This window comes from Cucumis sativus, unplaced genomic scaffold, assembly GCF_000004075.3.
Source record: "Cucumis sativus cultivar 9930 unplaced genomic scaffold, Cucumber_9930_V3 scaffold71, whole genome shotgun sequence".
NCBI lineage: Eukaryota > Viridiplantae > Streptophyta > Magnoliopsida > Cucurbitales > Cucurbitaceae > Cucumis > Cucumis sativus.
In genome coordinates, this window is record NW_022279563.1 from 11272 (window position 1) to 32905 (window position 21634).

Here is a 21634-nt window from a genome sequence, read left to right on the forward strand (position 1 = left end):
CTTAGTACATGGCCTAACATGAGGGTTAACGTCCTCCCGTGGGGTATTTCTGATCATTCTCCATACTTGTCGATCCTAGTAATCAGCGAAGCCAACAAGTGGTCTCTTTTCGTTTCTTTAACCATTGGGTTGAAGAAGCGTCCTTTATGGATGTTGTGTCCTCTACTTGGACCAAAGATACTAGAGTTTCTCCAATTGTGAATATTGTGAGGAACTTAAGAAATCTCAAGTCGATTCTTCGCAGACATTTTGGTAGGCATATCCGGACCATCAGTGAGGATGTTCGTCTTGCCAATGATACCATGGACCGAGCTCAAAGAGAGATGGAGACGAACTCTCTGTCGGAGGAGGCGAGTAATCACGCGAGCTTAGCCACGGTAAACTTTTGGAAAGCGGTTAGAGTGGAGGAAGCCGCTATGCGCCAGAAGTCGCAAATCAGATGGTTGAAGCTAGATGACCAGAATACTGCCTTTTTCATCGATCTGTTCGATCAAGGCAGAGCAGCAATGCTTTGAGATCAGTTATTGACCCAGATGGAAATCGGTTGACTAACTATGATTAGGTGACTCGGGTGGTAGTGAATTATTTCAAAGATATATGGGTTCTCAGAATATTAGCTATAGAGAGCTCTCTACTAGTATTGAGGAGATTGTTCAGTTTAGATGGACTGAGAAGTGTTGTCAGGCCCTCCAGTCGCCTATTGGTAGGGAGGAAGTGAGACTTGTTCTGTTCTCCATGGATGGTGGAAAGGCTCCAGGCCCCGATGGGTATTCAGTTGGCTTCTTCAAAGGAGCTTGGACGGTGGTTGAAGAAGGTTTCTGTGATGTCGTCTTACACTTCTTTGAGACCAATTACTTCCCTCAAGGGGTGAATACGACTGCTATTACACTTATTCCTAAAAGGAATGGTGCTGATCGATTGGAGGATTTCAGCCCTATATCTTGTTGCAGCGTTATTTATAAGTGCATTTCAAGAATATTGGCAGATAGGCTTCGTGTGTGGCTTCCTTCTTTTGTTAGTGGAAATCAGCCAGCTTTCATCCCTGGGAGGAGTATTATTGACAATATTCTTCTTTGTCAGGAGCTTGTAGGGGCATACCATTTGTACAGAGGTAAACCTCGGTGCACTATGAAGGTTGACCTCCACAAAGCTTATGATTCTGTTAATTGGGATTTCCTCTTTGGCCTGCTGATTGCCATAGGTACGCCTTTAAGATTTGTGAGTTGGGTTCGAGCGTGTGTGACCTCTCCGATGTTCTCCATTATGATTAATGGATCGTTGGAAGGTTTTTTCCATGGGAGGAAAGGACTTAGACAAGGTGACCCTTTATCCCCGTTCTTATTTGTGATGGTCATGGAGGTGCTTTCTCGCATGTTGAACAACCCACCTCAGAATTTTCAATTCCACCAGTTTTGTGAGAAGGTCAGATTAACTCATCTTACTTTTGTAGATGACCTGATGATCTTTTGTACTGCTGATAATCATTCTATGAGTTTCAGAAAAGAGACTATTAAGAGGTTTGGTGAGCTTTCGGGACTGTTTGCTAATCTTCCTAAAAGCTCAATTTTTCTTGTCGGGGTTAATAGTTCGAAAGCTTCTCGGCTTGCTGCTAACATGGGTTTTTCCATTGGTCATCTCTTGTTCGTTATCTTGGGCTTCCTCTCCTCTCTGGAAGATTGCGGAGCTCTGATTGTGATCCCCTTATTCAGCGTATTACCAGTCGTATTCGGTCTTGGTCTGCTAGAGTGTTATCTTTTGTAGGTAGACTTCAGCTTGTTCGCTCAGTCCTTAGGAGCCTTTAGGTTTATTGGGCTAGTGTGTTCATGCTTCCTATGAAAGTCCACAGAGACGTTGATAAGATCTTGAGGGCTTATCTGTGGAGAGGTAAGAAGGAGGGAAGAGGTGTTGCTAAAGTTGCCTGGGATGAGGTTTGTCTTCCTTTTGATGAAGGAGGTCTTGATATTCGCGATGGATCTTCTTGGAATATAGCAAGCACGTTGAAGATATTATGGTTGCTACTTGTTAAATCTGGTAGTTTGTGGGTTGCTTGGGTGGAATCTTATATCCTTAAAGGGAGATCGCTGTGGGAGATCGATGCTGGGGTGGGTCGATCTTGGTGCTTTAGGGAAATCTTGCGTAAGCAGGATATCCTTAAAGCTCATGTTAAGATGGAGGTGGGCAATGGAAGGAAGTATAGAGTGTGGTTGGTTCCATGGATTCAGGGTGGGCCGATTATCCAGCAGTTTGGGGAGAGGGTGATCTATGATGCGGGTAGTCGGTGGGATGCGAGGCTGATGGATTTCATGGGTCGGGATGGTGATTGGAGGTGGCCACTTGTTTATTTGGATTTGATGGACATTTGGGATAGGGTTCAGGGAGTGAGGCCGAGTCCGAGTGTTGAGGATAGGTGGGTTTGGGTGCCGGGGAGTCATGATAGTTTTTCGATCACCAGTGTGTGGGAGACTATTCGTCCTCATAGTAGTAGGGTTGGCTGGTCGGGTTTACTATGGGGTGGGGGAAATATTCCTAAGCACTCCTTTTGTGCTTGGTTGGCCATCAGGGATAGGTTGGGTACTAGAGGTAGGTTAAGTCGGGGATAGGTCGATTCCTTTATCGTGTTTGCTTTGTGGAGGGAACTATGAGTCTCGTGATCATTTGTTTTTTTCTTGTCATTTTGGGTGGGAGATTTGGTCGAGGATCCTTTTGCTTATGTCATCTTCTCATAGAACCGGTTATTGGGGGGTTGAGTTATCTTGGATTTATAATCAGGGTATTGGGAAGAGTGTGAGGAGAAAACTGTGGCGCCTTCTCTAGTGCTACAATTTATTTCATTTGGCAGGAGCGAAATCATCGTCTTCATGGAGGTGCTATTCGGGAGCCTCTGGTTGTATTCCAGCTCATTCGGTCGTGTATTAAAGCGCGTGCTGCTTCTTGGTCGGATGGTGTTCATGGTCTTATTTAATGTTCTTTTCGTTTGCTTGTCCCCGGCTGTGGGGTTTCTCTTCTCTTTATTAACTTTGTTGTCTTTCTCTCTTCTTCTTGTCCTTTTAATGTTTGGAACACTAGTTGGTTGCTTTTGGTTTTAGTTATTGTTCCCGAGATGTGGGGTTGTTTTGGGTACTTATGGGTTGTTTTGTCTAACTACTTGTTCTGTGAGTGTTGTTCGCTCTTTTGTCTTGACCTCAGGCTGTGGGTCCACATTGTTGTTGTATAATATTATCATTACCTTTTCAAAAAAAAAAAATCAAACTCAATGCTAAGTTTGACTGCTCCCTTCGAAGTGACAACAAGCCTCGTTTTCGCCCTACTGTGGATCGAGGAGGATTCCTCCTCTTTTCAAAGCCCTCAATCAAACTTGACGTTATGTTTAAAACACTAAAAATAGATGGTCTAGTTTTGGTTAGGCCAAAAGCGATGTTTTCCCCAAAAGCTCTAATAGCTAGGGAACTCAACATGTTCTACTTGACCTAACCGACTTGACTCTGCATTTGTTATGAGCTTTTTTTAATGCATATTGCATATGTTTTTTTTTATAATTGTTGATTGTCTCACTTTTGTATGGTATGCATTTACGAGCCTCTTTTCTTTCTTTGTTATGAACTGCGGTAACTAGCCATTGCTAGAACCAATGGGGTAACATTTCTATGGTTATACACTTAGTTTCTAAGTGTGATTGCTCACCTCTAATTTTCAAAACACTTAATTTCTAAGCACATACAATGTTCACCTAGAAAAAATTGAAAATTGTTGTAGTTAAGATCAAAACTAAATAGTTATGAAATAAGACATAAGAGATTTGATTTTAACAACCTTCCCGTTGTACTTGGGATCCACTCTGGCTTTGTGCTGGAAAATTGGTTTGGAGCTGATCGTAAGCTTTCGGTTGCTCTTCTATAACCTTTAGATACTCTTCAAAGCTATAAGCTTTGCTTCCTGACGAAGAATCTTCTACTATTACAATACATAAGAAAATTCTATTTCATAAACCCTGTATCATAATTGAGGCTGATAGAATGATTATTCTATAACCCTACCGATAGTTTCATTCTTAACATTCATAGACACGATGCATGGCAGCTATCCAATTCTATTTCATGTTCTCGAGAATGGCTCGGTTTAACAATAATGTTAATTTTTGTTTTCTATTTTAAAATAATAACGCTGCTTACTAATCTTTTTTTTTTTTCATTTGGCATTCTACTTTTTCTACTTAGCTTTCTTTCCCTAGTGATAACAAATAACACGGGTGATAAAAAACTTAATCACTCACTTGTTTCAGCCACCGAAAGCCCTTCTGTTCATTGAACTCTCAATTTCATCGAGACTAATTTCTCACTCAAACATGGTCTTGCATTCTCTAGAAACGTCCTACAAACAAAAATGAAGAACAAAAAACTACAATAAGGTCTATGAAAAAGTTACAAAGGAAAATCTCAAAAACTGATATGTAAGTCATAACAACCTTAAGTCCTCTTATCGTGGGTTAAAATGCACGTAAGGTTTTTCCAAGAGTCCGAGCAACTAGCATGTAAATAAGTTAAGTCAACTAAATTTGCTATAAATTTACTCGTATTAACATTATCATTGTTATAGACTTGACAACTTCAAATTTATCAATATAAAATATGCTTTAACAAAACGTACCTTGAGGTTCCTCCAACCTCATTAAAAAAGCAAATAATCCAAAAATTTAACAAATTTATAGTGCATATTATGTATATCAATTGATCACAACAAAATAAGATCGAACAAATACCCATGAGTAATATTTAGCCACCAAATGAATAACGATGAAAACCTGAAAACAAAACGAGAAAAAAAAGGAAACAATTCATCAACAAAACAAATTTAGGGGACTAAAAAATTGCTTACCTTATTACACACTTCAAAATATTAAGAAAAGTGGAGGGAAAAAACCAACCAATAATCAACAAATAAACTTCAACACAAATAGCCATAAATTTTCTTCTTTAAAGGTATCACAAATAAGTCCATCAGTAATAACAAAATAAAAAAGGGCAATGTGCAATTGAATTCTGCAGTCGTAAAGCTATGCTAAAGGCAATATGAAATCAAACTTGAGCACTAACAAGAAAATTTGCAAAACAAAAATTACTAGACATCATTAACTAAAGTACCAACACAACAATGAATGTGTAACCTCCGCAAGAGCAAACCCGAATGGAGAAGAACATGAAGAAATATATAAATAGAAGAAACATAAAAGACAAACATGAAACACATGGAAATATACAAAGGGGATAAATAAAAGTACAATTATAAAGTGATGAAGCACAAATATAGGTATCAACAGAACCAGAATACAAGTCTTACCCTATCTCGACTGTCGAGGAGTGTTAACCAACCGTCGGAAGGTTGGTTTTATTTTTTAGAAAAAATTAATGTTGTCTGAATTCTTTTCCAAGCCACTAACCAGCCCCTCCTTATCTATGATCGGCGATCAACTCCTCAACATCTAATTACATTTAAAAGAGTGATGCAAACATTGTGTGAAATCCCAAACCTTTGATGGATCCCACCATCACTCTCTTTCTATCCCCTTCAAAACCTCATTATTTTCAAGAGAGGCCTCAAAGCTTCTTCCAATTAACATAAAAGAAGAATGAAAGAGAAGGAGAGAAAGGGAAAGTGGTTCAAAAGCTATGGAAAAAAAAGTAAAAGAAAATGGTCTACTCATTGGCACATCCTACACAGATGATAATGTTAGGGCCAGGCAATGAGAGACAGAATGCTTTTGGAGCCTTCTCCTCTACTTTCGAAGATTTTAACAAACTAAAATATGCAAATGTTACAAGAAAGATCTTTGGAGATTTGAAATAATCCAAAATAAAGAAAAAGGAAAACCCCAATATATACAAATTTCAGAATCTAAAACTTGAAAAGTGATCGAATGATGAGATATGTTTGTACAATCAATTATAGAGACAGTGAAATATTAAAACAAAAATGAAACGTATCAAGATAAAAAGAATAGCAACTAGTATTATGACCTTTGTATGTCTTCAAAATACAAACATCAAAATGAATCAAGAGATCTACCACACAAATAATGGTATCAACACAAATAAAGCAATTGTTTTAGTAACAATATTTGAGTACAATTAAACTAAGCATGCTATTGTCCTTGACAAATTTACATTCTTCTAATCGAACAAAATCTGACCTTTAAATAGTGATAGAAACTGAAGATGAAAGCAAGTTTAGCTACAACTTCAGACCGTGATATATATGACGAAACCTATAAAAAAAAGAAGAGTACCTAACTATATATACACAGAGGAGATCTGATGCTTACTAGCATATCAGAGGCTCAATCGATTTAAATTTAATTGAAAAACAATCCCTATATTTTAATGCATACACATTGAATAGCCCCTGTTTCAATCCAATTTACAAAACTACCTCCATAAAATTACATAATGGGGGAAGTTCGACCGGATGCAATGTGCTTTACCAGAACCACATGAAATTATTGGAACATAGTTCATTCAATTAACTTTCTATTCAATAATTGAAACAAATGGAAAGAGGACAATTGAATATTAAATAAAGATGGAATTAATTGGGAACTCACGGAGTAATGCGATTTGTTCGGGGGCTCACCACTGGAGTTGGAAGAGAGACAAGGATTAGAAAGGAAAGGAAGAGGAGCGTCTGATAATCCAGCGGATTCTTTGATGAGTGGAGTACTAGTAGTAGTAGTGGAGGTTCCAAGGACATTGAAGTCAATCCGGTGAGAGTGAGGGAATCAGAAGGTTGAGGTTGAAGAGAGTAGAAATTGCAACCAATATCGGTGACGATGGTGGAATCGAAATTGCGAGGGAAGAAGAAAAGAGCATCACAGGTCGAAGTAGAGGAGGAATCAACACTGGAGAAAGGAGAAAGATGAGGAGAACCTGCCATTAATGGAAGAGGGAGGAAGTGAGAGAGAAAGGAGAGGGAATTAATTAATTAAAGAGAATTAGGGTTTGAGAAGAGAAAGGGAAAATGGAGTGTACGAACAAAGAAGAAGAAGAAGAAATGGAAAGGACGCGCTAAGAGAAGAAGATGGAGATGGATCGGTGAAATGGGTATGATAGGGTTTCTTCCTTAAAGAAACGGAAATTGAGAGATAGGCCTTAGGGTTTTGAGAAGAGAAAGGAAAAATGGAGTGTACGAAGAAATGGAAAGGACGCACTAAGAGAAGAAGATGGAGATTGGATCCGCGACTAAGAGAAGAAGATTCAGATGGATCCGCGAAATGGGTATGATAGGGTTTCTTCCTTACAGAAAGGGAAATTGAGAGATAGGCCAAAGAAGACAAGAGAGCAAGAGAGAAGGGGAGGGAGGAGGGAGAGACTTGGCCGTTAGAGAAGAGGAGAAAGAAATTTTAAATGAGAGAGACTGTACATGTAGGGTTTTTATTAGATTTTTTTTTTTTTTGAAATCTTGCTTAATTGGATTGAGAGAATTTTGGTATTCGCTTCATCGACTTGTATTAGCTGTCCATTGGTCCATTGTTTTGTCATTTTTTTCAACAAACTAAATGTTTTAAGCCATTTACAAATTAGATTTCGATAAATCGATAATCATATTCTTTTACAATATAGGACTAAAAAAGATAACTAATATATATATATATATACATACAACAGTATTTAGTTAAATTACAAAAAAAAATTCTTTTGAATTTTGTAGTTTGTGTAAAAAAATAACCTTAAACTTTGAAATGTTAAAAAAAATTGTTTTGAACTTTTAAAAATTATTCATAAATACATCTACATACGTAGGATGAAGGTATTGGCATGCTTCTCTAAAAAAACTTTCCAAAAAGATGTTGTGTGACTTTTGAAAAGAAAAATTACAAATGGGGTCGTTTTTAAACAAATTAGATATATCGAGTTATATTTCTTTAATTTTTTTCCTTTTTTCACATATTATCAATCACATCTTACTTTTTTCTTTTTTCTTTGGAACCCTGCAAAAATAACAAAAACATTTATAATCACATGACTCATGTCACTACATTTTCTAAATTTTAAAAGTAGTAAATTTAAAAGTTGATAACCCTATGATTATCGTTTGATAGTCATCTAATATCACTAATTTTGTCATATTCTTAATATCCAAATAAGGTTTCTTGGTGAGTCTAGAGTCAAACGTGAGGACTTATACTAAAAATATATTTATATTTTGAAATTATCTTAAGGTGATTAATAACATACGCCTAAGAACAATAGCGGTATCATCCACTTGTAAGGGGGAGGGGAGTCATCCACTATAGATAAGGTCCACTTGTCTCCCTCACCCAACTTCATAAGGCTGCCAAAAGAGTTAGCATAATCATCCACACGTTTACCCTTCTCTCGAACATAAACCAACTCTCTTTTCTTCCTAATAACGAGTAATTTCATCTCGATTACCTACCTCCTTTTCCTTAATATGCCTAATGGTGGAGCTATTAGTCTTACTTTCCTCCAACTATTTAAAGTCTAACACCACATCAACAAGACACAATTGTCCGTTCCTCCTCTTTGTTTGAAACCACCTTGCTCACATCCTCCTCTCGATGAACTTTGTTTTCCACAATCTTAGGACACTTACCACTAGAATGCCCAAAAGACCGGCACAAATTACACCTTCGAGGCTTCCACTCATAATTCACAGCCATAACGAAATCCTCTCCCCTAAGGTGAATTGTAAATTCAGCAGGCATAGGAGAGTCCACATTTGATTCAACACATACTCAAGCATGTGACAACCTTCGTCTTTCCTTAGTAGCTAGATCTAAAGATAGAGGTTTGCCTATAACACTAGCCACAACAGTCAATCTGACATCTGTCCATAACTCCATTGGAATCCTACCTAGTTTAATCCATATAGGAACATAATAAAAAACAAAGGATTTAGGGACAATACCTGGAGTCCATTTACGGAGGAGCATACTTTTGCCAGCAAGATGTCGCGATCAACGAGATAGGATCCATTCAACAAGTTTTGGGCATCTGAATTGGAAACAGATGAGTCCGTTCTCAAGAATTGTAATCGTTGGCATTTTAATTTTATCAACAATAACAACGAGCTAAACAAAATCCTCTATCCAGGACGCACTAATGAAAACTAAAATGTAAAATAAGTACGAAGTAATTAATTAAAACAAAATACAAAAGAAACCCACAGTAAGTTGACAAAATGCCCAATAAGCTTCAAGATGAGTGAGAGGGAACACCAAGAGAAACATGAATAGCCTTGCTAACTTTTCACTACTAGCCAACTACATATTTTTTACAATACGTGTTAGGGAAATCTTTCCTTTGCAAAACAGACCAATATATAATCAATCATTGGCTCCTTATGGGAAAATACAGAAGCCCTATACATGTATGTTTCAAGCCTGTGTTGAACAACTTTTAATTCCCTAAGATAAGGAGATTTATCTGAAGGTTCGAGAATAATGACATGTCCTAAACTAACCCACCATTTCGCAACAGTGAACCAGTTTGATCGTTAGGGGACAACTTTTGATAATAAGTGCACAACCATGCCCCAATTCCAATGTTGCCCAAAAGTAAAGGCCTTTCTTCACAAGGCTCCATAAAAAAAAGTTCGACTTTCACATAAAGATCTTATTTCTTTTTTATTGCTCCAAGAGATCTAATAGATCTATTTTCACCACGCAAATCCCTTTTGTTATCATGGGAAATGTGTTGGTTGTGCTCAAACCAAATCTCTGCTAGCAACACTTTTATCAAATTAACCCATATTGTTTTTTTTTAAAAAAAAGGATATGAGTCTCACTATTATTAATATTGAAAAATGAAGAGACAAAGTTCAATGTCATGAGGATTATACAAAGAGCAATAGGATGGAGGATCAACAGACGCACCTGGACATCTCAACTAGGTTGACACCCCCTTAGCGCCCTCATCACATCCAAAAAGCGACAACACAAGATCAAAACCAAAAGCCACAAATAGAAGGCTTTTTTTGTGTTTGTTTTGCCTTTGGACATTACTCCTTTGTTATGGGTTTTAGCTTGGTTGGATATGATGAGGGTGCTATGGGGGTGTCAACCTAGTTGAGATGCCAAGGTGCACCCCCTGATCCATGGTTACATGTTCCTTGTATAACTCTCTTGTACTATGAGCTTTTGTCTAATTATTATTATTATTTTAATATTAATAAAGAGGTTGTCTCCTTTTCAAAAAAAAAAAAAAAACAAAACAAAACAAAACAAAAGCCACAAATATAAAACCAAACAAAATGATAAAATAATATGTCCAAAACAAAATCATAAATCATAGGTAGCAGGTCGAGAACAAAGAAGAATAAGCCTTGATTGAGCAAAAAATCCCAACAAATATTGAATGTTTGGAGAAGACGGAACCAACATTTCGATACAAAGACATAGTCAATTAAAAGGTGCTAAATATTTTTCATGTTATCAACACAAATGGGGCAGACATGAGGTGAGAGGACATGGGAGGGAAGTTTTCTTTGAAGTACTAAAGCACAGTTTAATTTTCCAAACAACGTAATCCATATGGGGATATTTATCCAAAGAGTGAGCTAAATAGCCCAATGAGTGATTGTTTTATAAAACATCGTTTTGAAATAACAAGTATTTAACAATTAACTCTTAACATAAATGAAATCAAACTCAAACAACTTATCTCAAACTTTCCCTCTCAGTTGCTATACCTAGAATCGTCGAGACGAAAAACAATAAACTAGGCATAGAAGCCCTATCCCGTGATACGATACTTACGAGATGAAACTCTAGGCATCAATTGTGCCCTATCTCGTTATAACTACAATGAGATGGAAAACTAGGCATTCGTACAGGCTCTCGTCCCTTGAGATGGGAAACTAAGCATCTTTAGAAGTCTTCATCTCTTATCTAATACCAATGATGGAAAGCTAGGTATTTACTGAATATCCAAATCAAATGACCTCTATGCACAAGAAAATCTCTCCCGAAGGGTTGCTATATATCTTAGAATATTTTAGGTATAGACTAAAACATGCTAATATTATTTTCAAGCTTAAACATTTTGAAAACTTAGCACAATCATGATTGCTTATAATTTTCATTAGTAAATTCATCAATAAAAACATGTTTACCAAAATGTTTCTAAATTCATGCTTTGGAAATACATTATAAGTCAGTATCCTCAAATATTCAAACATCAAAGCATGCTTGAAACATTTGATAGTAAATTCATGTTTAGAAATCAACTTTAAACTCATTTTTGTCACTTATCGAGAGTAGCTTGGACCCTTGGCTTATAAACTTGTTCTATCTCCTTCAGATCTAAAATATCAAAACTTTGCTTAAAATTTCCAAAAACCACAAAAACAGCCCAAAGACATTAGCTTGCGTACAAAATATTGTGGCAGAAGTTGGCAGGCGCGCGTAGGGCTTGCCTTGCCATGTCTCATTCTAACCTCATGTGCAGCGTGTCACAATCACAACTTTTCAAACACGGAACAGACAATTGTGCGGCACTTGTTGTAACTCGATGAACACGTCAGTTGTATGAAATTCGATACGATGTAGCCTCCCTACAGGTTTTAAGAGAAATTGGTTTTATTAAACATGAGAGAGAAAGGAAAGCATTGGAAACATCGTTAAAAAAAACTTTGAAGATTGTCCATTGCAAAGAGTACCTCTGTGATGAGATTGGTTTGTGGAACCAATTGGGATGGGAAAAAGTTTAGAGATATTTGAGAGAAACTCTTTTCTTTTTGCAAAGAGCAATAGCGTTAGCCTTATTTTTTTCTTTTTTTATTAATTCATTTTTTTAAGAAAATTGTTTTCTTCTAGATATTATAACTCTCTTTCCTTCTAGGAATAGAAAATGAAGTAGAAGAGAACCATGAGATTCTATTAATTTACAAATAATTAAATTAATATATATATTTCAAATCTACTGATTAATTAAACATTAATCAATTAGTTAATAATTAATGAAATCGAATTTAATTAAATAATATTAAACTAAACTATTAATTAATTCTCCAATTAACTAATAACACTAAATTATTTATCTTATATTTAACTTAAATTAAATTTGAATCATATTCAAATATAAGTTTCTCTCAATAATTTTAATATGAATCCAATTCACATTAAATTAATATTTGAACTCATTCAAATATTTTATCTCTCATAAATTAATTTTGAATCATCCCCAAAGTTAAATTTATATAGTAAAGTTTGATAAACTTTATATTATAATGTATCACTATACATTATACTAATTCCCAAGTTAAATTTAAACATTTTAAATTACAACCAATATAAATAAATCTCATTACCCTTTACGAGCTAGGAAAGGGACCTAATGGATCTACAGATCAAAAGCTACAACGATCTAAGATTAATTGGCTAAACTCATTAACCACATTAATCAATATTCGTTAGCTGTGTGTACACTCCATTAAAGACTCACAACTGAACTCTTCTCACTAAAAATATATGTCTGTGTCCACGGATATAGACCAATAATAGTAAGTTAGTCCTTCACGAGTGTTTGTAACACCAGTTGGATCAATTTACCGCTTTACCCCTATGTTACCTCTAATCCTTAAAAACCAGTGCTCCTCTAATGAACAACTTGTTTATGGTCCTACTAATAAACAAAAACCCCTCTCATGTCATAGAGAGGGTACGAACCCTTTGTCCAAGTTTTGGAGCCACCATTTAAGCTAACATTCATCTACTTACCCTAAAGTAGGAAATGAGTGAATTCTATTTTGTTTAATTATAATCCCAACTCCCCACTCAGTCTTGTCCCCAAAATCACTACTACAAAAATAGGCTCTCTTGACGGTTGTAGTTTTCCTTTCTTGACGTTTTTAAATAAAAAAACGTCAAGAATTTTTATGAAAGGCCAATTTTCAACTTTCTTGACGTTTATTAAACGTCAAGTCGGTTGTAGTTTTCCTTTCTTGACGTTTTTAAATAAAAAAAACGTCAAGAATGTTTATGAATTCAACTTCTTGACGTTTTTTAACGTCAATAATATATAGTTTTCCTCGACGTTTTAAAAACATCAAGAAATTTATAAAAAATTCTTAACGTTTTTAAAATGTCGAGATAATTCTAAAAAGTTCTTGACATTTTTAAAAACGTCAAGAAATTTATAAAAAATTCTTGACGTTTTTAAAACGTCAAGATAATTCTAAAAAATCATTGATGTTTTTAAAAAGTTCAAGAAATTTTAATTTGTTTTTGAGTTTTAAAAACATCAAGAAATTTCTAAAAAATTATTGTGTTAATATTCTTTTACAAAACCCAACGTTTCAATTAGATCACTTCCCCTTTTCTTAATTAAACCTAATTCGCCGCGACTTTGTCCCTTCTCCACCCGAAATCAAAAGCGTCGTTCACCTAACCTTCCCTTCGCGTTCATCTGCGTTCATCGCCGAAAAGACTTCCCTTCGCGTTCATAAGCATTCACCTTCATTCATTTGCGTTCATCGTCCGTCACCGTCGTCTGCTTTGCGTTCCCTTCACCTTCGTTGATTTGCGTCCGTCTGTTCACCGTTCGAATGCGTAAACACATTCTCTGTTCGAAAACGAGTAAACACATTCACCGTCCTTCTGTCGCATTCCACTTTCGCTAAACCTCTATTCGTTTCCAAATCCTTCATGGTTACTCATTTATTTTCTTCCCTTTCTAAAGGTAATAATTTTCCTTTTTTCCTTTGTGATTAAAATTTGTAATTTGTAATTTAAAATTGGAATGCAAAATTAAAGAAGAGGAAATATGCCTTAGAGAATGGAAGAAAGGTTTTGCATTTTAGGCTTGAAAAGGGGGGATACAAGTTATTATAATTGTAATATATAATATTTTGAACAAGGCTACCAAGCGTGCGAATATGATTCATTGGTTAGTTTAGGGATTGGAAAGAGAAGGATTGTGGAGTTTGTGATAATATTTTGGTACATGGAGCTGGAAACAGAGAATATTAAAAAACACATACTGTTATACACAGTATTATAATAATACGAATCACTAGCTTTTCTTCTTCGTTTTCTTTTTCTTCTCCTTTAATTTTTTTATGGGTATTGTATTGAGTTTTGTGTTTTAGATTGTGAAGTATGGGGTAGCTAAACTCTTAATCCTAGGGATAGATGTAGACAAAGTTTATGAATTATTCTTTGTAATGCATCTGATTATTTGCTCTTAATCTTTTCATGTTTTTATGTGAATAGCGTTCATAATATCTTAATCACAGATTAATTGTTGATTGGCCATGAACCTTAATCTTTGCATGACTAGAGTGGTTATGAACTTGGAAAGAGATAATTAAGGATCCTTGAGGAGGTTGTTGAAAGAAGTTGACCTAAAAACTTTTGTTTGTTAATAAAAAGAAAAATGAACAGAGATTCATCTTCGTCAGGGTCTTGATGTTTAATTTAATTTAAATTGTGTATGAATTTTTAATTACGAGAATTTTAATATGTTGCAAGAGCACTATAGCCAAGGTATAGAGTGAGGGAGATAAGGTTTATATGTCTTAGAGAATGGAAAGATGGAATTTGTGCTAAAATCATTAGTGTTCCAAATACAATTATGAATTGGGTATATTGCATTGCATTCCCCCTCTGGATTGCATAGCACATAAATATACTCTCATGGATTGCATAGCACATAAATATACTGTCAAAAACAATAACATAAAACACAAACTTGATTTAGTTTCATTCACACTTGTACACCAACATGTTTCAAGTAATGATCATATATTAAAAATCATTTTCAAATTTGGTAATATAAAATGGAAGAAGTGAGACCTTGAGGTTTTGACCACCAATACTATCTAACTGATGAGTTTATGATTTTTGTTTCTACTGTGTTCTTTCCTTAAGCTTTAACTTGTTTTAGGGGCAAGATGGTGAAGGTCTAGTCCACAACCTTTCCCAAGAATTTGATGATGTTTGGGTTGACCCAATTATTGTTATTGGACACCGTTTTATGGTAATTGGTTGTTATGGTTTTTAAGTGTGTTTTGATATCTTGTGTTAAAAAATAATTGCAAAAAGTCGGAAAAGTTTGTTAAAGATTAGGTGTTTTTAAGTTTGTCATTCCACTTTAATTCTCACCAGTACTTGCTGAATGGAAGCCTCTTGTCTAAGACAATTCGAGTGGAATAACTCTCGTGACTACCACAACATTTGGGAACTCACCAAATGTAAGATTATTCCTTTATCCTAGCATTTGATCTCTCTCTATAATTTGGTTTGCTATCGTAAGTTTGATTAAAAAAAATGCTGATAATTCAACTCCAATGTTCTTATTTTCTAAACTCTCATTCAGTCAGTTAGAATCAGAACTCATTTATTTATCTTGTCTCCATAATTTGGATTCAAAGATTCATCACAATAATCTTCTCAACAACATTCTTGAAAAGGTATTGAATTTTCAACTGTGTGACCTTTATACACAAATTTCTTCAAAGAAATTTACATTCTTTAGAGTTTAGAGCTTTGAATTCTAGTACAACTTATGAAGCTTTTGATACTTGTTAGACTTTTTTGCTTGGTGCGGATAAAACCTTATTTACATTCTTTCTTTCCTGCATGTTCTCTTTTGATATTTGTTAGACTTTTTTGCTTGGTTGTCCTTAGTGTTTTCCTCTTTAGCTGAAATTTCTCTATCTTGAAAAAAATAGAGCTTTAAAATTCAACTTTAACTTTATTTGATACTATCTTAGTCCATACTTATTTTGGTATTTCTTTCCTTTCTCACAAACAATCTAAGAGGTTGCCTTCACAAAACAATATGGCAACCTTTTTCATTGCAAAACATATTAGAGTTGGTTACTTAGTTAGCCTTATTGGGTAAATAATTGACATTTAGGTACTTTTTAGTTTGTATATTTATAGATGCCAAATCGATATGTGAATTTTAATTGTTGCTTATTTGAAACATTGCAACCATTTGATAAAATGTTGCTATGTGAATCCATCTTAACATGATATATTATTTTATTTTGGTTTAGGTTGTGGAATCCAAGTTTGTATTTGAAGTCAAATTCATCCAAGATCATTGAGTTCATAATACACTCAAGATTAAGACTAAGTTATCTAGGTCATCCTAGTGAAATAGAAACCTAACTAGTTAATGTAGTAACACCAAGTGGTTACTATTTCACGTCTAGTCTATTGCAATCTCATTGCATAGGATACCTTCACTCGCATGTCAACTACATGAACACATTGGATCATTGTATTTGTATCAAATACAAAGTGAGTCGTATTCATAATGTTACCAGATAAAGGTACCCAGTCTTATCCGTATACTATAGACCCTTTAAGCTGATCTCGAACATTGATCCCTGTATGTCTCTACATACTATTCAATACTTATTAAACAGTTTAGGATGTTAGTTTATTGGATTTGAGTTATTAAGACAAAACTAATAATATAATCAATAACAATTATTACAATAATAACACTTTATTAACAATGGTCAATGGATTATATTTACAATCTACGAGTTTTAGGACATAAATTCCAACAAACTCCCACTTGGACTAAAACTCTCGTCTCTTTGGGATGTTCATAATAAAGTAATCCTCTAACATTGAAAATGGTAAAATGTACAAGTGTATTACATAAAATGTGTATATACAAATACAATAAACTAGGGCATCCTCATACCCATTACACATCTGCCACTTTTCCTAGATTACCTAATGTACATAACTCGCAGATCTAGACTTTCTAGAAGACCCTCGAACACTTTAGCCATGAGAGTCTTTGTAAATGGATTAGTAATATGCCCCACTATTATCACAATATAAAGTGATGGGGCATGTTCATGTTTGGAACAACTTCCAAATTATGCAAGAACTTCCTCACCAAAACTGCTTCTTTTGCTGCTTCACAAGTAGCAATATACTCAACTTTCATAATAGAGTGTGTAATGACGCGTGGCTCAGGCTGCTTGATCATGCCAGGACATGCTTCTTGCATGTCCCAAGCCTAAATAACCTCTTTCGCTCAAAACACACGCTCATCTCACCTTGTCATTCTGGCAATCAACCCACCCTGGCCTTGCTAGAAATATGATTTTTCTACCAGAAACTTAACTCGACTTTGAAGCTTAAATCAATAAGATTCCTTCTACAAACTTACTTAGAATGTCTTCACTAGCTTACCACAAAGTGTCACTACAAATTCCAAGTATTGAGTTATGTAGCTCAAAATACTCTACATTGTTCAAGTTTTTTTTTTTTTTTTTTCTGAAAATGACCTTTGAGTCTTTCTTCACTTCAATGCCTTTCTTCCTGGTAGCCTTTCTCCTGATACTACACTCAATTTAGGAGATTTTTAAAGTAGAGTTACCCAATTAACACAAGTTGATTGTTAACATAATTCATCCAAAGTTGTACATATAGTGATCCTTGCATGCTCTTTGGTTGACACTTTTATTCTCACCTCTTACGCCTATACTTGCCACTTTCCACCTCATGCAAGACACTTATTTGGCAAAACTTAGGTATCTTGTATGTTGTCCACTTGTACTCTACCGCACATCTTACCTCATATTGCTTAAGTCATCCTTGGACGCATATCCCTTTTTCTATGAGGGTTCTTTAGTAAATTCTTACTGCCAAGATTGCCTAAGACTTTTTTTTCTCGCCTAATCTCCCAAACATCCCTCAATGCCTTCAACAAACCATGCCATCCACTAGCATTTGGTTGAATTGCCCCATTGGCCGCATGGCCTATGTCCACATAGCCCACCTCTTTGTTGCATGACATTCCTTATCCACGTTCTAACTTCTTTAGAGTTTCTTGACATTTCTTAGATGCTTAGCTTCCTTGCCTAGCGCATACCCTTGGTCATATAGCCTTGTCTTATAGAGGTTGTCTTGACACCTTTCGGCCATACCACATCTCAACCTTTGGCCACCCAACATGTCTCTTTAGAGGTTCGCTTGACACTTTTGGCCGCCTAGAGTATGCAACATGCCCTAGCCAACACTTAGCCATATTTCAAACACCCTTTAGGCCTTTCTTTGTTACGATGACACTTTTCTTTTGTCATCTTAAAAATATTAACACATCTTCCATAACACTTCAACTAAACTATTTAATCTTAAACCATCTTTCTCCTAACATCAACCCCTAATGTCCTATTGAGTTCTTTAGATGAATTAAGGATTATTGAGTATCGGGGTTTACACGCGAGATGTAAGTCTTCCTCCTTGGAATTAGTATATAGTGTGCGGAGGGAGAGGAATGTGATGCAGGTCTTCCTCCTCAACCCTAAGGAATTTTTCTTCGCTAACAATGCCCTTTTGATCGGGTAAGGGCTTGTTCGGTCAGGTCGTGAGGTGAAGGATGTTGTTATAATGATGGGGGATTTGGTGGTGAGAGGATAATAGACATGCGAGAGGACTTGGGTAAGATTGATGAGGGGGAGGTTCAATTTTTGGATGAGGACTGGAATTGAAGGATTTGGATTTTGGAGGAGGCGATGAGAGAGTTAAGGGTCGGATTGCAAGAGCTTTAGGGTCGATGACCAAGATGTTTATTAATAACATGTGTTTGATACATAATTACAACACTTTGACCAAAACCAATGCTTAACTATTTTCAAAACGTCTGGTCATCTCGCTGCAAATCCTTCAACCTTCTTCTCTACTTGGCCTAAACACCTCATCTTGGAAGATGAGAATTTTTGAAAGAATCTAAAAGACTAAGGTTTTATGAAATCCTTTTCGCAATACCTTTTCATAAACATCATTTCGCATAAACAACATCAAATAATTTTATCTCGCATAAACCTTTCTTTATCCTTAACATACTCATAACATAACAATTTCACATAAACACACATTAGTTAACATTCATTCCTTTCACCAAAGATTTTGAATTGTTCTCTACACTTTGATGTAGAACATCTCCCTTCTTGATGTTTCTTGAGTTTTATCCTAGAGGAGGGTTTGAATTACCATTTTTGTAGTTTAGGATTAGTTATTTGAATTACCAATTTTGTATCTTGAGTTAGTTATAACTAACTCAACTCCAAGTTAAACTAACTCAACCCCAAGTTAGTTTAACAACTCTTGTAATCTCCAGCCTATAAAAAAGCTTCTCATTTTCATTAATAAGACATAAAAAAAAAGAGGCATTATACATAAAGATTTCTAGCTTTGCAATTACTGCATCAATTGGTATCAGAGCATGATCCTAGCTCACTCTTCCCTAAAAAAACTTGGATCCTACCACTCTTATCCATGGACGCGGAAGCCTCCTTCAACCAACGCTTGCAGTTGGTAGAACAAGCTATTGAAGAACTTCGAAAAGGGCAGTCGGATATACAACAATCGTTAGTAGAATTAACAAACCTTTTTACCCGATTTCATGTCCAACCTTTAGAAGAAGCAATTTAGCCCCCAAGAAACCCAATTGCAGGAAACCAAGAAAGACAAGAAAGACCAATAAACTCTGTTGTAAACCAAGAACTACTAAGAAATCAACCTATTCACATCCACAATAATCGATTGTATGGAAACAACGTACCTGGAAATTTCTTAAGCGATTCTGACTCTTCCGATGAAGACAACTTGCTGAACATTCATCAAGAACCTCAACAAAGGCTTGGACTTCGACCATACTTTCAAGAAGATCAAGAAATACGTATGAAAGTGGATCTCCCTACCTTCAATGGTCGAATTGACGTGGAGAAGTTTCTTGATTGGATCAAGAACGTAGAAAATTTTTTCGACTATGCCAATACACCCAAACACAAGAAGGTTCGATTAGTTGCTCTCAAACTTTAAGGTGGCGCAAGCGCTTGGTGGGATCAATTACAAAACAATAGACGATTATTCGGTAAACAATCTAAAGATTAGCTGAATATCTTATAAAAAGATGTTGCCGTAGGCTTAGTGGTGACAGGTGAGAAAGTAAGCTGTGTCTTTTATGACTCTTAAACGTTGAAGTCAATCAATGAGTTCCAAATGCAATATTGGAAGTTTTCTTAAATATTTTGATGCTTTTGCATGTTATGAAAGAACTTGGTTAGATGTGAGAAAGGGGTTTATGAGATTAGTTACTTACTATTCCCTTTTTCACTGTCATTGCTACTCAGTAGACATGCTATGGGCTCGTGTTTCTGTAGAATATAATTCAGATGCTCTTTCTCTAGATTATAATTTATATGTTCTCTCTACAAATTTGAAGTAATTTCTACTGCTTTTGCTAATATTCTCTAAAGCTTATTCAAAATGTAGTTGTTTAATAACTGTTCAGATTTAAAATATATTATAGAGTTAAATTTAACACAGTTAATCAGCTTAAGCATTTGACTCTGGTGTTCTTAAGATATAAATTCAAATCCCTATAATTTTATCATGTGGATCTTTTCAATCTTCTCACATACTGTCTTCATTTCATAATCTTGCCTACTAGCTGCGTATCATCAATGAAATTACCATAGGAGTCCACATGTGGTAATTATGGATCTAGCACGATATTGCGTATCATGTTGTTGGAGATCATTTTAAATGATTAACCAGTCTATTGGTGGTTTGAGTCTTTCCTTTTGAATCTATAGGTTGTTCAATGGTCTAATATTAACTGTGTTTAGATTTATGGTAATTTTCATTCTTTTACAGCCTTAATAACCAAGAAAAGGTGTGCTTTGATAATCTTTTCTTTCTCTTCGGCAGGTTGGTAATGTAGAAAGGATACATGTATACTATGCCCATGGACTAGATAGCCCAACCTTTGTTCGCCGATGTTATTGGCTCCTAGATAAGTATGTTATGGTTGAAAGAAAATTGTTAAATTCTTGCTACCAGTTGTTTCAGTGGGGTCTATCCCCATCATGCCACAAGCAAAGAAAAATGAAATTAAACATGGAAGTATATCGTGTTCTACTTATATAATTTATGACTTGCTTCTGCTTTTTGTTCAGGACCTTTGAACACATTGTCCTTGTTTATTACCGTGAAACACAAGAGGTTAGGTTCAGCACAATGCATCTGCAGTTACTGAAATATTATCTTGAGACAAACTTTTATCATTGGACTACTACATCTATTTAAGATTTGCTAATTTTTCCTCCATGGTTGCAATATTAGAACTTCATCCAAAATAATGTTGTCATGTGTGTCTTTAAATTTTTACTGGCAGTCTGGCACCATATAGATCTAGTAGTTGTGCATGCATGTCTTCCTCTCTATCCTCCATTGAAAAACTCGATAATTATCTGTTTGTGTTTTATTTTGATGATTTAATCCAACATTTATTATGGATAAAGTCAGCCATAAAATACATATGTTTACTACTGCTCTTTGTACATTTTAAATACTAGATTTCTTGATGATTGTTGTCTTTAAGTTGCTCTTAATGTTGTTGCATATCGAGAAATGCACTGTAATTTCTGTACCAATTTTATCACTGCTTTTAACTAAATCTTCAAAAATCAAGGCACCACCTGGATGTAGAGTGCTATATGGTGATTCAAGTGTTGAGAGTTCTCTTTCTTCTGCTATCCATAAATTTATGGAATGGAAAGGCAATGATCATGACACTATTTTTTGTCAGATAAACACTGGTTTCATATGCTTCAACTCTGTGGTGCTTCACAGCACACGGAT

General features: G+C 35.4%; 1 protein-coding gene across 1 annotated transcript; it reads left to right on the forward strand.

Annotated features, from left to right (window-relative positions):
- Nucleotides 1-597: 597 nt before the first annotated feature.
- On the forward strand, nucleotides 598-19810 carry LOC116406187. The gene is made up of 3 exons (XM_031889870.1): nucleotides 598-1735; nucleotides 1840-2580; nucleotides 19443-19810. The coding sequence occupies exons 1-3, from the start codon at nucleotides 598-600 to the stop codon at nucleotides 19808-19810; spliced, it is 2247 nt and encodes a 748-aa protein (XP_031745730.1).
- Nucleotides 19811-21634: the final 1824 nt, after the last annotated feature.